The 16358-nt window shown below is 43.6% G+C and overlaps 1 protein-coding gene across 3 annotated transcripts in view; it reads left to right on the forward strand.

Annotated features, from left to right (window-relative positions):
- Positions 1-6951: 6951 nt before the first annotated feature.
- OSBPL5 (oxysterol binding protein like 5) overlaps positions 6952-16358 on the forward strand; it is a 61138-nt gene continuing 51731 nt past the window's right edge. For 2 of the 3 annotated variants that reach the window (XM_009812070.2, XM_009812071.2), the window contains exons 1-3: positions 6970-7105; positions 13255-13333; positions 14045-14048. In XM_009812070.2, coding sequence (XP_009810372.2) covers positions 6970-7105; positions 13255-13333; positions 14045-14048 — 219 coding nt within the window. Of the gene's footprint in view, positions 7106-13254; positions 13334-14044; positions 14049-16358 lie in introns of all 3 variants that reach the window. The other variant, XM_059825694.1, reaches the window with a different exon arrangement.

The raw sequence follows: 16358 nt of genomic DNA on the forward strand, positions 1-16358 counted from the left end.
ACAAAGGAAACATTAATCAAGACATCTTACAGAGAATTAAGGGAGGAAATAGTTTTGTCTCCTGATTACTACGTAATCTTCACTGCCCAGTGCAGGAAAAGGCAGGCAGAGAAGCAGAAGGTGATAGAAAGAGGTTGTTCTTCCATTCTCGGAGAGAGCAAGAGCAGATTGCTGGGGAGTGGCTGTGGTAGGCATCTTCCACAAAAACAGCACGAGAGAGGCAGCTTGAAGGACTCTGTAGGTCATGTGAGCTTCAGGTTAGGTTGTAGGGATGATCTAGCCACACTCCTGAGCTTGCTGAATAAGCTGAGAGAAATCCTTCCTGTTGTATATAATCTTAATTAGGCCGTCTGTAGCTTTAGCTTTCTGTAACTTGGTTCCTTTGTTGCAAATGGGTGTCTTCAGCAACGCGCATTATTTTATTTTCTAGCCTGGACTGCTTGTCAAGCTGAGCGATATGGCATGCAGCAGAGGGTATGGCAGTCCTTAAAATCGGAGCGCTCCTGCTATACCAGCATTTCAGTGTATTCACCTGGAGCACCTGAAGGATTGAAGGAGTGGGACTCCATCAAGCTGCTGGGGCTGGTTTGGGAACCAGCAGAGCAGGACATGGTCTAGGAGGAACATACCGGGGGACCACCACTGGTGAGGAAAGCTCCTCTTGCCAGCACCGCAGAGAAACAGCTGACCCCAATAATTCTGGGGAATAAGTGACACTTACTGTGAAGCTTTGTTCCTTCAGGTTCCAGCTAACAGCATGACAGCCCAAAACATTCAGTGTCAGATGTAATATGTGTGTTTTGCCATATCCCTAACCAAAAAACATGGATTAGGTAGAGAAAAAACTGCCTGAGCAGGCATTTTTCACTGTATCAGGTTTTATTTAACTGTTAGTAGGGGGTTGGTTGTCCAATTACCTATCTTATAAGTAGGTCTTTTAGGAATATCTTCCAGAAACAGATTTCACAGACTTTCTGAATTGATTGTTGTTCTTCAGCTGTTGTAAATCACCAGTGCACCACTGAACTAATAATTTACCCTTGCTGATGCTCTGTGCTGCTGTTTTACCTTGTGAATACTTAGGACTGGAATTGCTAGAGATATATCTGCTAACAATTTGCCTTCTCTTTTCATTCATGAAATTTTTACCTCTTCAGGGTTAATTGAATCAGGAAATGTCAGTACCTTAAGATTTAATTTTCCTTATTGATGCAGATTCTGGAGTGAATGACTGCTGTGAATACAAAATACAGTTTAATTTGATTTCTGGGAAATATTTAGTGACCAGAAAAAGAAAAGGTTGTTTGAAACAAGCCTTGAATAAATTAAGAGCCCCCCTCTAACTAGCACAGCCTTCTTGACCATGTGAAACCCCTAATTAACTATTTATAGAGATGTGCATATTTCCAATCTATTTTAAAATGCTGGAAATGAGAGTAAGCAAACCAGCCTACCCACCAGTTTGCAGAGGGTAGGGGCAGTATAATGTCTGCACAGTGTTTAGCTGTGTGGCAATTATATATCAGGAACTTAGAAAATTTGAAGATGGAGCCAGGAAAATTCCATCCCCAAAAGCCTTGGGCCCGATGCTGAAAGCTGCCACTCTCATCCCAGCAAGCACAAAAGGCACAAAATGCAGAGCAGGCGTGTGAAAGGCATCTCTGCACCAGCAGTGATCATTTGTAAATGTATTAGTCGCTGCCTTCACCCAAAATGGGGCCGGTGCCAGAAGAGGAGAGCACTGGCAGTTCCCATTTGCTTCAATGGCAGCCACAAGGCTTGCTGATAAAATAACTTTTATTCTTGCCCCATTGCTCTTTCGTTGGCTGTTCTGAAGCCGCCTGGGAGTGAAAGTCCCATTAGGCAATTGCACCCTGTTAAGCTCTCCATGTTCATTACCCTGTGTTTCATGGGTGTTTGACGCAGACTTTTCATCTGCTGTATTTTTCGTTTTTAAAAGATAAAGTGGTCTCAAAGACAGGGTTAGCAAGAAGTTTATTTCTTGCTGCTGAATTATTTATTCCTATTTAAGCTTCAGCGAATAGCCCACATTTAATAGCCCATTACTGCTGAGAGAGCTGTCAACGCAAAAGGGGCTATCCTGAAAAATACTGTCTTTAGTGGCTCTGTCAATACTCTCTGTATTACCTTTCCTTCATTTTTATGATCAAGAGCACAGAATAGAAGGCCAGAAATGACCTGAGCTGCAGACTTCAGGGTGCTTTAGTCTATCAAGACTAACAACCAGATAAATTCATGCAAGAGCTAGAGTGAAGATTTTTTGCAATGAGGTTAGCTTCCTAAGAGAGCTTATGGATTCTGCATCAGTTCACGTCTTCAAATCAAGACATGATGTCTTTCTTAGACAATTCTCCATCTCATCTGCCAGATTTGGAGGGAACGCAGGAGCAGTGGGTGAAATTTGTTTCCTTGCATTACATAAGTGATTTGGTAACATAATGGCAATTTTTGGCCTTCTGCAATTCTGGCCCAATTTTGATTTGTTACCTTTTCTCTATTCCCCGAGCCCCCGCAAAACTAGTTTCTGTGAAGCATCTGCCATATCCTGAAGCAACCTCCAACATACTGATTTAGAAGTAGATTTGGGTTTCAGAACAACAATGCTATGCAAGATTTGAGGCTAAAAAGCACTCATGTCTAGAAATGTATCTTCTATGGTTGCTTATTTCTTATCAGATACTTCATCACCTGTAAAATTTTGTATCTTTTCTAAATAATCATGCATCAATGGTATAAAAGTAGATTTAGTTCAAGGCTATATTGTTGGAACCCTTCACACCCTCCTGTCTCAGACAGGTGATTCTGGGCAGAGGCTGGATTATTTACGTGTCTAAAGAACTCTGTTGTGAAAAACGCTGAACACACCTCCCACCTTGCTGTTACATCCCTTTGGAAAATTGCCCCTGGCATCTACTGTTCAGCATCCCCTACAATTCTCACTAGCTTTATGTAATTTGAAGCCAGCTTGGGCAGGCAGACCGTTATGGACAGATATAAGAAGTAGCTCTCTGAGTAAGTGAGCTAATGAAGCCTCATTTTTTTATGGATTTGTGGCTGATGTTTGGTAATAGCTGGATTCATGGTATTGCCCTTCTTTCAGAGAACAACAATACAGTTTCCCTCCTTTCTTTAGCCATCGATTTTCACATAACTTTTAAGAAGCCAATATTTTCAAGTTTTCCAACACCTGTTGGATGTCCTTGACTTTTGCCGATGGTACAAAAGGCATTGGGAGGGAGGGAGGATAAAACAGGATAGATACAGATGCAGACACACACAGAGATATCTTTTGGAAACCAAGCCAAATGTTTCAGGTGTATTATAGAATCTTAATAGTGTGAACTACATTTTCTCCCACCAAGGAAAAAAGTGTCTGATGTATTAAAAAAACCCAAAATACAAAAAAAGTCCTTTTCTATGATTTTGTGTGGCACTTTGCACTACATAACGAGGTAAAATCTTGTAGGCTGAGTCTGTGTGTCTCAGCCTTTCTCTGAAAAAATATCATGGTACTCTAAGATGGTGCTATCTCAGGGAATGAACTGCAGGCCAACAATTCTTCTCTTTTACCCAAAATAAAGGAAAAGTAAGTTGAACTGTGCTCCCACCATATAGCACACTGAAGGAGAGGCTCTGCTGTCAGCTTCTAGTTGGAGTGAAGCCCCTGAAAATGTGGATGGCGTAAGAGCCTGTCTGGATGAGAGTAAAATGTAGGAAGGATCTGTGCCCATGAGCTGGAGCAATGCAATGTTAGACGATCTTTGAAAAACAGGCTGGGATGTTGGTGACATGGCGTGTTGCTTGGTTGTGTATGTGTGGCTGACAGACAGATACATCACTGCTGCTGCTTCTTGGGGAGCTTCGGTCACTGGAGGCCTTCTGCCAAAAAGGACCATGTTAAGAGGAACTTACTGAAATTGATCTTTGTGGTCAAAAAGAGATGAGCTGCTGCCACAAGTTTGTATTGAGATATGTAAGAGAACAGCCAGAGCAAAATACGGACTTGAGAAAAGTCTTTTCCTTTGTTATTGCCCAGTGACTGTTCCCAGTTGAACAAGGCATCCAGATTTCTTGCTGTCAAGCCTGTGGCTTAAATAAGTGTGGGAACAAGAGAGCATCAGCACAGTAATTCTGTCAATTATCCCTTGATTGAATAGTATGACATAATAGGTGAGGGAAACATTAGCGCATTGGTCGCTCTGCATAGTAAATATAGCGGCAGTTGAAAGAAATTGTGTTCTGGTATGTTCGACTGGGTATACAGCCTGCTCTTGCTCCAGTGTCTGGAGGGGTTTTGCCACCGACATCAGTGTGAGCTGGCTGGCAGCTCTCCACTGATGTGGCTTGCGGTATTGCTGAGACAAAATGATGCTGAATGCATCTGTCAAGAAGAGTCTCCACCACGAGAGCAGGGCAAAAGAGCTGGATGGACGGACGTTTTAGGTTTGTAACTTGTTCCCCAGCTTGTTCTCCACTGGATGGACCTGGGACTTCTGAATGCCTTCCTGCACGATCAGCTCGGCCTTGCCAGGTCACTGCTTTTTGGGGAGGATATCCCACAGATCTGCTTTTGCTCCAAGCTGCTTACAAGCAGTTCCAGAGGCGGAGACTTGAGACAGCCTTTCTGGGAACAAGGGCAGAAAATAGCTCAGTGTTAGCATTCCAAACCCAGCTATTTAGACCTGGATTATTTTTAAATATTTTGCTTTCAGACACGTAACTAGCTACATTTTCGTCCTCTGTCTTTCTTCTTTTAAAGTTAGCTTTAATTTTGCATCTTTTCCCTACCCAGCTGTATGCAATCAAGAGTATCTATGCAAAAAAAGGGTTATTTACATTGCCAAATGTTAGGTAGCTAAGTTACCTGCTGCTTTGGAGATGCCATTGGCCGCAATGGGAACCTGGGGACTTTTTGAGCCCAGGTGTATGTTTGCAGGGGGGTTTTGCCGGGCAGTTGAATCACCAGGAGTCAGGGCAGCAGTGAGTGCAGCCACCTCATTTCACTTGGCTGTCATCACACGTCACTGGCCTGAAACACGCACGAATTGCTGTGCGAAGGGTGGGTCCGTGGCAGCCCCATCCAGCGCACGGTGTCCTGGCATTCAAGTAGGAAGGGGGGGGACGTGAAAAAGCATAGGGCTTTTAGGGAACGTTGTGTGCAGACCTTAATTCATCCTCTGCGGATGATGTGGGCCAAGCAGGGGACACACATCCCCTTCAAATTGCAGCTGCGTGGCCTTGGGGGGGTCCCATTTTTGGGCTAGCCCTGGCTGCTAGCCATTAGCCCCTTTTTGGATGTTGCAGACCTTCATGTCTGATGGCTCACCCATCCCAGCACGGTGAGCTGGATTCAGAAAGAGCTGCTGCTCTGAGTGGTTTTGGTAAGCCAAGGCCATTGTTGGGCTCCAGACTGGTTTAGATCAAATTAAGCTCTTGGGCACTGAGGCTGTCTCTTGCGGGAAAGAAGGAGCAGATTCTCTCTCGCCTTGTAAATCACAGCTAGTTTATAAAGTTGATGCAGCCTGCTGTGTAATAAATTAAAAAAAATTGCAAATCCTGAAACATTGGGACTGGCTTTTACAGGGATTAGCAGAGCAGGTGGACGGACAGTGCTCAGGTAAAACACAGGAGGGGAGTTTTTCACACTGGGACACGTTTGTGGCATAGCCCCCGTGCAGTGTCTCGGTTGTGAAGGCTGAGGACCAAGAGGCCCCTGAGGCTTCCCCATTAAATTGGGGTGTTTAGGCCAGTGCAAGCACTGGGGTGGTACTGGGAGCAGGAAGGGCAGGGCAGGATGTTCTAGCCCTTAATCAGCCAATTTTTCACCTAGTGCCTCACAGGTCACCTTACGTGCATGCTGGTACTGCCCTCCCGAACTGCACTGCGACTCTGGGCAACTTTTTCCCTTTTGCTCTCCTAGCAGCCTAAAAGAGATGGGAAAACTTGGAGGCTCTTTTCAGGAAACATGTACCATCCTAAAGGGTTTTTCTTACCACAGTAACTGTCCCCCGGAGAAGCAGCAGACCTCGTGGTTAACCCAAAGGCTGGGTTAACGCTTCTTACTGCTAGCAAGAGCCCTGCTTCTGGCTGCACATGGGGAGAGAATAAAGCTTGTAACTCAGGAAGGAGACAGTCGTAATATCTGTTTGTAATGGGTAAGAAAGAACTGCTTGTTGGATCGGTATAAAAGAGACCTTTAATTCCAGCCAGGGTAGTCTAATGCATTAGCCAAGTGGTGGTAAAGAGCACAGTACCACCAGGCTCTTGTATGGGGCTGCAGGGCAGCTTTTGGGGAGACAAATGCTGTTCTTTACCCTTTAGCAAGGTTTATCTTATTGATCAAACTGCAAGGCTGATCTAAATGCCATTTCAAAGAAAACCAAAATTATTTATATGTGCTGTAATTGGAAATAAGGGCGGGAGTGACAATGGCGTTACCTCCGCTTGTGGCCCTCTGCAGCCAATGCAGCATGGTCTTCCTCCATGCAGCTCAGATTAAATGTTGATTTTTGCAGAGATGGTGTTAACTCTGCTGACACCAACAGAGTTACATTTATGAAACAGACTCCAAAACCTTAAAAAAATAAAAAGTGAGTTTTAGGCGCTGTGCACTGGATAGACCCAGTAAGTAGCTATTTTCCTAGATAAATCCTTGTAGTTAGGAGGGTGTTCTACTGCCTGGAGTCACCAAGAAGCAGTGTCCTGCTTCCCTGGAGTCTGCAAATACTGAGAGTCAGCAAATCAGTAATTGTAGCTTCAAACTAATATCACTTTCTTTCTTTTTCTGCATAGCTTTCTGGCACTCTATAAAAAGATCTGGCACACTACATAGGATTAGGCGGCTTTGAAGCAGCGGAGTCGTCTGGGTGTGAAACTTTGATTTCCTGTGTCTTGAAATGAACTGTTATTTCTATCTTTCCTTTTCAGAAAACCCCCACAGCTCATGCCATGAAGGAGGAGAACTTTCTTCGTCGCAGGTTCTCCCTCTGTCCAGCCTCGTCCACCCCTCAGAAGGTTGATCCTCGCAAGCTAACGCGCAATCTGTTCTTCGGGGCCGACAATGACATCTACCCACTCAGCCCAGGTTGGTTTCTGGTGTGTCAGTGCAGAAAGTAGCGTGTCTCAGGTGCTTGACTGCAAGTAGATATTTTAGCACACTGCCAGGAAACAAAGAGAAACAAGTTAATGTGAAGGAGAGAGAGAAGCTGTTGCAGCACAGGTATTACTGGAACCCAGACAGTGCTGCTTTCATGATGCTATTGTCTTTCATTGCCATGGCGTTAAGTGGGAATGGAGGGCATTAGAGTTGGGGTTCGTAACCGTTTGAATGCTGCATGGCCTCACATTTCAAAAATGACTGATGTTTTTGGGAGCTTCCACTTTGAGACACTTGATGTGTTTTACACTAAGCGTTGGACTCATTTAAGATTTACTGGCCCCATTTGCAGATGTTTCATGGCAGGTTTCCCTGTTCAGATTTAGAGCCCAGGACAAATACTACAAGAGCAGGCTTTCTGTGGTTAATGTTCTGTAAATATCTACAAGCACTACAAGTACCGGGAATCTTGACAGGTTGCAGTGAATGGCAGACTGGCTTTAAGCGTTCTCTTTACATCTTTTTTGCTTTGAATTTCCTAGAACCCTTTTTGAAGGAAATAGAGCTCATTTTATTGTTTCAGAATTTGTTGCTTACAATAAACATTCAAGTCTTTCCTTGACTGCAGTCTGCAAACAATGCTTCCGTTCCAGTCTGTAAACAAGTGCTTCAGGGAACAGTCACAAGTTTGTAGAGCTGTCATTTGCAGCTGCCATGTCAGTGCTAAATAATCAAACCTCGCAGCACCTTCGTGAGCTCTCAAAACACCGATATCTAGAGAAAGAACGTAGCATCTGTCAAAAGGTTTCAATCTTCATATCGATGTAACACCCGACAGACTCTCTGGGCTTTACGGATGTAGAGCAAAACCAGGTCTGGGTTTCCTGAGCTAATTGTCTTGAAGTGCAAACGTTTCAATGGCCTCTGATTTTGCAGGTATTTCTATTTGTGGGTGTCTGCTTCAAGGCAATGAGAAGCCTATTTTCAGCAGTGCTGACTAATCCTGGCTGTCACTGAGGTCGCTGGAAGCTTCAACAACCTTTTGGTAATCAAATTGAAAACAACTTTAAATGGGACACCTAAAATCTCATACATTTCAAACCTGTAGGGACTTCTGAACAGCTAGCTGCCCAGAAGTACAGTCTGTACAAATGTGTGGGAAGTAAATAGCTGTTTCACTTCTGCTATCCTTGGGAGCTGAAGGGCTGATTTTTCAGGCTGTAGTCACTTCCTCTTGCTTTGGGGAGATGGAGAGCCAGGGCTTAGGGTTTGCCAGTAGCTTAGGGTTTGCCCATTCTTCAGTTCTTACTAGCATTTTCAGTGCTAAAAAAGTTACTGACTTCCTCACAGAGGTATTTCAGTGCTGTGAGCTTCCAGAAACCGGGGAAAGTTGAGGGTTTCAGTGTGGAGGAGGTAGCTGGAAGAGTTTGTCTCTTCCTCAGCTTCCCCCATCACTTTGTTTCTCCTTGATATCCCTGCTGGCAGCTGGACCAAACGGCCTTTGCTGGGCTCAGCAGAACAAGTGCCTTGAGCCACGCTGGAGCTTTTGTTCTGCTGCACAGTTCTCCCAAGTAACCTCCAGCAGTGGCGTCAGCGAGGGCTGTAGCCCTCTGTGTTGCAAAGGACGAGCGTAGGCCAGAGAGTTTGTAAAGGAGAGAATATCCCTTTTAAACAAACAGAAGTTGCTGCTTCAGCCAGGGGATTTTTTGAAGAGAGTCTGGGGTTTTGTCTATCCTTACATTTTTTTTCACTCCTTTCATTTCTTTCCTGGTCCCCACAGAGCTGCCTTGTCTCTTTGTTTTCCTCACATTTCCCGTAAGAAGTAACTGTCATTCTTCACGTTCAGTTGCCACTTCCCGTGGCGGGCTCTCCTTTCATTCCTTTGCTGCTGTTTCTCCCTCGTTTTCTTCTGACCCTCGTGTGCTTCCCCCCACCTTCTCCCTTCCCTCTGAAGGGTCCTGCTGTCACCGTAGATAAGCCACAGGTCTATGTCCATAAGCTGCATGCAGTATTTCACTATGCCCCATTTTTCTCTGTTGTTTTACATGAACTTTCAGTTCTTGAGGCTTTTCCAGTGGTCCGTGTTTTGATGCCTGACCCCAGCAGATTTTCTTTACGAGGACCCTGGGCTGGTCGTGTTGGGTGGGTGCTGCGGGCAGCATGGGCAGCAAAGCCCAGTGATTTCCTGCCAGGAATTTGATGGGTTTTGAGGCGTCTGGAGCTGCAGGTCTCACAGTGCCAACACCTAGGATTAGCCCTCCAACAGCGAAGGTGTGCAAGTAAATAATTCAGTGAGAAGGCAGTGACAGACTTTACACCTCAGGCAAGCTACGCTATGAAGATTCAGTTCAATGACAGGATTTTTTTTTAAAGGAAACATATGGGAAATGCAGAGGGCACTATCTGAAATAACACTTCGGACTTTTTGCCTCTTGCTTGCATACAAAAGTGCTAATGATTCTCCTAACTGAAAGAAATTTGAGGAAGACTTTTTTTTTAATAGGAAGTTCACAGACTAGAAAGAATTCATGTTCCTTGCCCATGTCTGTCTTTCACTTAGCAATGAGGAGAGAGAATCTTTCTCTATTTTCTCTTTCAGACGGCAGGAAATTTATTGGGGGAGTAGCGAAAAGAACTTTTAGAGAACCTCTCTTTTTGACTAGGCTGTGAGATCACACAGTGCCTTTAAATAAAAATTTAGATTAGCTTATCTGCATCCTAAGAGATGCACTTTCATGAATATGGGAATTATACTGTGATAGATACACAGAACCAAGTTTCAATCTGGTGTACACATTGGGCCATGTGGCTGATACTTACAGCAGTAACAGGTTTTATTCACGATAGTTTTGCCACACATCAGAGCCTGTATTTCCTCTTGTAGTTATCCAGATACTTTATCAGAAAGCTTATAAAAGAATAGTTCATGCTGCATGGAGCTAATCATGAATTCCTCAACAACCCTGTAATTTTGCTTCCTGTTACTATTGATCAGTCATGCTTGCTGTATCATTCTTATATCATTCCCCTTATAAAGGGGAAAGGTAAATGCACCTGTAGGATTGATGTCCAGCAGAAAATGAAAAAAAAGGAATAGTTACTGTTCTGGAAAGGAACTAAATATTTATTTTTCCTGTGCATGACAGTAATGGGATAAAAGAAGGTATCAGTAATTCAGCTCTGTAGCTGCAAGACTGGAGTGTTGGCAGTTTTCTTCACGGTGTGGTGAAGGCTGTTTCCATTAGCGCCACTGATTCCCTTCCCAAAATCTTTTTCGTTATTTGGTGCAAAACTTTTGAGCTACTTTGTGGAGGACCCTGCTTTGCATGCCCTGCTAGCAGCCAGCACTTTAAGTCAGGAGAGATTCAGCTCTATTTCTGTTGTGGGCATTATGTTTTCTTGATCAGGGAGATTAGAACTTCAGCTTCTATAGCCAGTTAATATTTAGCTTCTTTTATGTTTGTATGTGGTTTCCTATTTATTTTCTCGGCTATGGCGAGCTATGTCTGTTGTGCTCTGGGTGGGACTCTTGCTTTTGGGCTTACTGTGCACTTAACTATGTGTGCGGGTTTTTCAGAAACTTGCGCATCATTTCAATGAAGTTTGCTTTCCAAACAAGGGCTGGCTCTCTCCTTCCGCACAGCTGCAGCAAGACTGCTTGAGACAGACAGCGAAGATAGCTCTCCTCTGAAAACCAGCCTTTCCCTCACAAGTGCCAATAGGCTTAATGAGTTTGGCATAAGAAACCAGTATATGCTGCTCCATAAACATATCTTATGAATCCTTGTAAATGATATGGTAAGAGTGAACAGTTGCACATTGCCATTTTTCATAATACTCTGTGAGCAGGATGGTCCAGAACCTCGGGAGCAGCAAAAATCTCATTGTTCAGGTGCAAACCCTTTTAACTGAGAGAAGGCAGAAATCTCTCACGTCCCAGCTTTCTGTATGGATACCAGCTTGGACTCAAGCTTTCTTTAAGAAATGAGACATAATGAAGAATGGATGTGAATTCTGTTATGCTAATAGACGCCGTTCCCTCACAGCAGGCAGCAGCTGATTCCCATTAACTTTACTTGAACTTTTAGACCATATGTTACTTTCCCATACGTGCACAGAAAAAACTCTTCATGGGAAACACATGCAGCAGCTACATGGCTTTGTGAGTTTATTCCAACCTCCTTTGCCGCTGTCGGGGAGAGTGGGGGCTATAGAGAGGAAAGCACCATCAGAGAAAGAAAGAGTACAGAAATCTATGCACAGCAGTGCTTATGGCCATCCCACTTGTCATGGTAGCACAAGGGGACTGGCAAATATCTGGCCATTTGGGATTTTCTCCTGCCCGCTGGCATTAGGTTTCTGAGTGTGTTATCTAGGGCTCGGTGTTTCCAGGGGAGGAGTAACAGTTAAGAAACTAGGTTAAGATATAGGTTCCCTGTTGTTGCACCGCCTTCCTATGTGACTGCATAGGTCCTTCCTCTGCTTCAGTTCCCCATGTGAGCAGCGCACGTGCTGTCCCTCTTCTCCCAGGCTTGGAAGTGTTTGCTTTCTGCATCAGCATGGCTGCGTGCATGTGGCACAGCGCAGCACTGTGCCACGGCATGAGAAACACATCTGAACCCCCACCCCACCCCTTAGTCACCATGTGGAAAGTCAGACACCTTCTAGGGACAGATGTCCCACAAAGCCTTTTCTTAAATTTAAGAGTTGATACACCAAACTGCCTTTTAATGCCTGTAAAAAGGGCATGCGTTTTGTCCCATCTCTTTACCAGTGAAACCCTGTAGCACAGTTGCAGTTCTGATTATAATGGGACATGCTTCTTATCTCACATGTCCCATGATGGAAGTGCAGAACATTGCTGTGAGGATATTTGTTTTTTAGTGGGCTTCTGTCGCTGGCTTTCTAACAGTGCTTAGATTCTTAAATGGCTGCTCTAAAAACTCCAGGAGACATTATAGCTTCTGACACATCTGTGACAACTTCTGCTGACTTCAAGAGAATCAGGATTTTCCCGTGCTGGTTTTGGATTTGGTGGTGTTTCCAAGACTGGTCCACACAATGTTTAAAAACATTTTTAACAGTTCCCATGTCTGCAGTGTGCTACAAATGGATTATGTTTCACTGTCTCAGTGGTTCTTTACTGCGTCCAGTATTCTGAAGCTCTGATTGCTAACAAGTTTGAGAAGAAAACTACATTGCATAACTACATTGGATAACAATGACTGTCTTGGCACTAAAAAGCTAGTCTCATCAGATGCTGGTTTTTGGCTTTTTTTAATAGAAGCTCTATGCTTTCTTTTACTGTAAGGACATGATTACAGTTGGCAAAAAGAACAGAATATATCGTTACATTTTATTGCTTGGACTAGGACTACACACAGTCATACTAGTATGTAATGTGTATAATGTGCTACAAGTTTGGTATATTTGGGTAATGGAAATATATCTCTACAATGATTGGAAAATGTCATAGTGTTCATAAATACTACTTGTTTATTGAAAATGTTTCTTATTTTAACAAATAACTTGGTCAGAAGACATTGATCTTCTGCAGGTTTTTTTTTTATTTTGTTTTACTAATTATGTCTAGATGCTGTTCTGTCTTCTGTAACATTTTATGATCATGGTTATTATGGCATGCTATCAAGTGCATCTGTGTATAGTTCCCAGATACTGACCAAGGAGGATGATGTATTAAATAGCTGCTTATTAACTGAATTCCATTTATTATTTGCATTGAATGAGGCATGGGGTATGTAAGAAAAGAACACACTGTGGTAATGTAATTAAAGACTGCATCATTATGCAGACACAGAAGGGAGCTGTTTAAGGATTCATAAGCAACTTTATTTCTGTTTTTTACCAGCCTTCATATGCTGGACTTTGCAACCATCATGTTGGTTTACCATGGTGTTTTCAGACCTAACTTTTAAGCAGTACTTGTTGCACAGCCCAAGAATGTGGATCCAGGCTATTTCAAGCTCTGCAAGATCACTCTCTGTGATCCTGGTGTGCCTGCTCCTGCTAATGACAGCTTCTCTTGCTTGCTGTTAGCAGTAGCCTTTCTAACGTCATGAGTAGCCACAGTTTTGCACAGATTTTCGCTGTTTCTGAATCACGTTTATTTGTTGCAGGAAAAGATGTGGAAAGAAACAGCCCGACAGCACTGAAGGATGAGACACCACAGACTCCAAACTCCATTAGTAAGGTACTGTGGGATAAGGATCCATCCCTAGTCTTGCTTCCTTTTCTTCTCAGGCTGTTATTCATCATTCTTACTTTCTTTTTTTTAAAGTCATTGAGAAAGGCTCTCCCTCTGTTCCTGCAGGAACTGTGTATGCATGTTTTGAGAGAAAGAAAATGAGTATTTTTGCATGGTTGGGATAATGAAGAAGCCCACACTTTCTCTGACTTGATAGCACCTACTGCAGATGAACCCTGTTTATTTGGGCCTCATTTGGCAGTGTAATTAGATATGAATAATTACGGTTGAAAGGTTGATTTTGTCAGCAGAGATGTCTCCTGCTGTTCCTGATCAGCAAGGCAATCATAAACCTTAATTGTTTTGGAAGAGAAAGCTGTAATATTTAGTGTAGTGCATAGCATCTGAACCTATGAGTCGAGATCCTGGGAGAGAGCTCTGTGAACTGATGTAACAGGAGAGAAACGCAAACTAACCAACATTTCCTGAACACAACATTTCCATCCAGCCTGTTATGGAGAGGTAAAACTGGATCTAAAGACTCTGGGTCTGGGTGTTCAAAACCTGGCTCTACATCTAGAGTTACTGAGTGCCTGGGTTTGATTTCCTGTAGGGATGGAATCAACCTTATAAATTAGATTTGTCTTTGAGATTCATGTAGGGGCTTTTTTGGCTGCAGCTCCCTAACATGTTTCTGGAGGGTAACTAGAAATAGAAGCCAGGCCTGTTAATAAATTTTTAACTAAATTTATTCAACTGTGAAGCTATAAAATGCAAATGACACCAGCTGAAATGAAAATATAACATGAAGGAAGCAGCTGCAGACAAGTAATTTCTTATAATACATGAAAATAGGCTCTGTATCTTCAAACACATTTGTCTGTGCTTGCCTGGAGCTTGCTGGGATGCCCTAGCAGAGGTCAGCACAGGGAGACGGTGATGAGAGGAGCTTTGGGAGTATGCAACAAGGGCTCCTGTACATGCCCTCTGCTATTGCTGGAACCTGGCAAGCTGCAAACTGACCTTGCTTTTTCAGGCAGGTTCCTCATGCGAACCCAGCCTCCCACTTATCCTGGCAGTAGAGAAGCCCAAGGACCAGGTAACTGCATCCAGGGCTTTGTTTTAAAGCCAGATGTTTTGCACACCTTACAAGGAGTGGTGTTAAATTCCCAGTGACTTAGGAGTGTAAAGAAGGACTTTTTCTGGACAAGACAACCCAGAGCACTAAAATGCTGTCTGAAAGGGAGCTTGGTTTCTGAGATGCAGGATGAACGCAAGAGTAGGAATGTATTTTTGAGAGGTATCCATGTGAGAGCATGGCCCAGCTGTGTTTTCCCAGCCTCAGGGCCTGCCTTGCTGTTTAGTCTCCTATAGGTGTGTTTTTGAAAGGAGAGGCACCCTTGGAAGATGTGGGTGCCCACCTAGATTTCTGCCATGCTTTGTGTGCACCTGGGAGGTGTTGGTGGGTCTCTCCTTGACAGTGTCAAGAGCAGTTGTTAAGGAGAGATAAGAGAAAATGCACACCGCAAAACAACTGCATCAGGTTTGTGATTCAAAACAGATGGGGGTCTGAACCTGAACGCGAGCTCTGCTTTCGCCAACCGAAGACTTTAGTTTTACAATAGTCAAAATTCCTCTGAAACACCAAGGGACTAAAACCAGATATGAGGACCCCAAAACACCAAGCTTCAACCTGCCTACTCACTTGCAGTGTTGCAGGCAATTGCTTTGGCTACTGAATGGGCCAGAGCTTTTCTTAACTGCCTGAATGTTCTGTTTAGACACAGGATGTTTGATTCAGAGACTTTCCACCTCACTGGACCTGGGCTGTAGTGCCTGTCATTCTCACTTCACTCTGCTTCACCTTGCAGTGTTGTACAGTACCTTGTTCTTCTCCAGCCACGTGGCTTTCCTTCGGTCTTGCTTTGCAGTGTCAGTGACAGTAGGGAGTCCCTGTTGTGAAATGTCTTGTACCTTAAAAATTTAGGCAAACTGGTAGCCAGTTTGCTTAATACTTCATTTTTCACATCCACTCAGCTCTAAGACTATGACATGAAACCTTACTGTCAGGTGTCCAGAACTGTAAGCAGGAATCTGTCACAGTATTTCAGTTTAAAAATAAATAGCGATTCCACCTACTTGTACCAAAGGAAAGAGTGTGTGCTAATTGTGTCATGTTTAGACTCCTGATAGCAGGGGGGGAATAATTTTTAGAAACCAAACCGTAGGGTGGGCAGGTTTAATTAATGGATTCAAAAGTAAATGTTCTAGGTAACAGATCCGTGCCATGAATACTTACCCTTTTTTTGGCACTGTGGATATAACAAACCTTGTTGGAAATCAGTGTTCCTTCAGCAGCGCTATTTTGGTGTACCACACCACATTGACTCTCTCACCCGGAAACGGGAAGGAAAGGAAAGCCAGTCGAGCGATTTGGTCCCTGGACTGGGGCTTAGGGGACCTTGAATTCCCAGCTCTGACTTGGAGTCCCTGCATTTCCCCAGGCAGATGAATTGCACTTCTGTTTCACATCTTCATCAGCGAGGTGGAAACGGTTCTACATATCATTCACTTGGGCCATATCCACACTGTGTGATGGAGCAGGCTGCAGGTTTCCCACGTTAGCAGACACCGAGCAGAATATCCCATAAAACCCCTTTAAAAGTCTGTGAACTTGTGAGCTGTGAAGCCATTTAATTGCAACCACACTATCCTGTGCTTGGGCTCGTAGATGGACTGCTAGTCTATGTCTGAGACAGTGTCCCGATTGTCCTGTCTGTACAGACAGTAAAATAATTGATGCTGGAACATTTGCTTTCAGTGTGTTTGTGCAGTTCTTAGCCATAGGTATTTCTGATTGTGGCTTCCCACCCCAAATTTTATTAAAACAATTTTAAGGCACAGTTCAGCTACATATTACATTGCTAACTTTCCTGCAGCATATTTCCTCCTATTTCATTTTTCAAGTGGAGTCTCCTTCATCTCCTTTTTCAAGGGGAAAAAAAAATTAGCTTATTTATTTCACATTGTTTCTCA

The sequence above is a fragment of the Gavia stellata genome, chromosome 17 (genome assembly GCF_030936135.1).
Source record: "Gavia stellata isolate bGavSte3 chromosome 17, bGavSte3.hap2, whole genome shotgun sequence".
In the NCBI taxonomy this organism is placed as follows: Eukaryota; Metazoa; Chordata; class Aves; order Gaviiformes; family Gaviidae; genus Gavia; species Gavia stellata.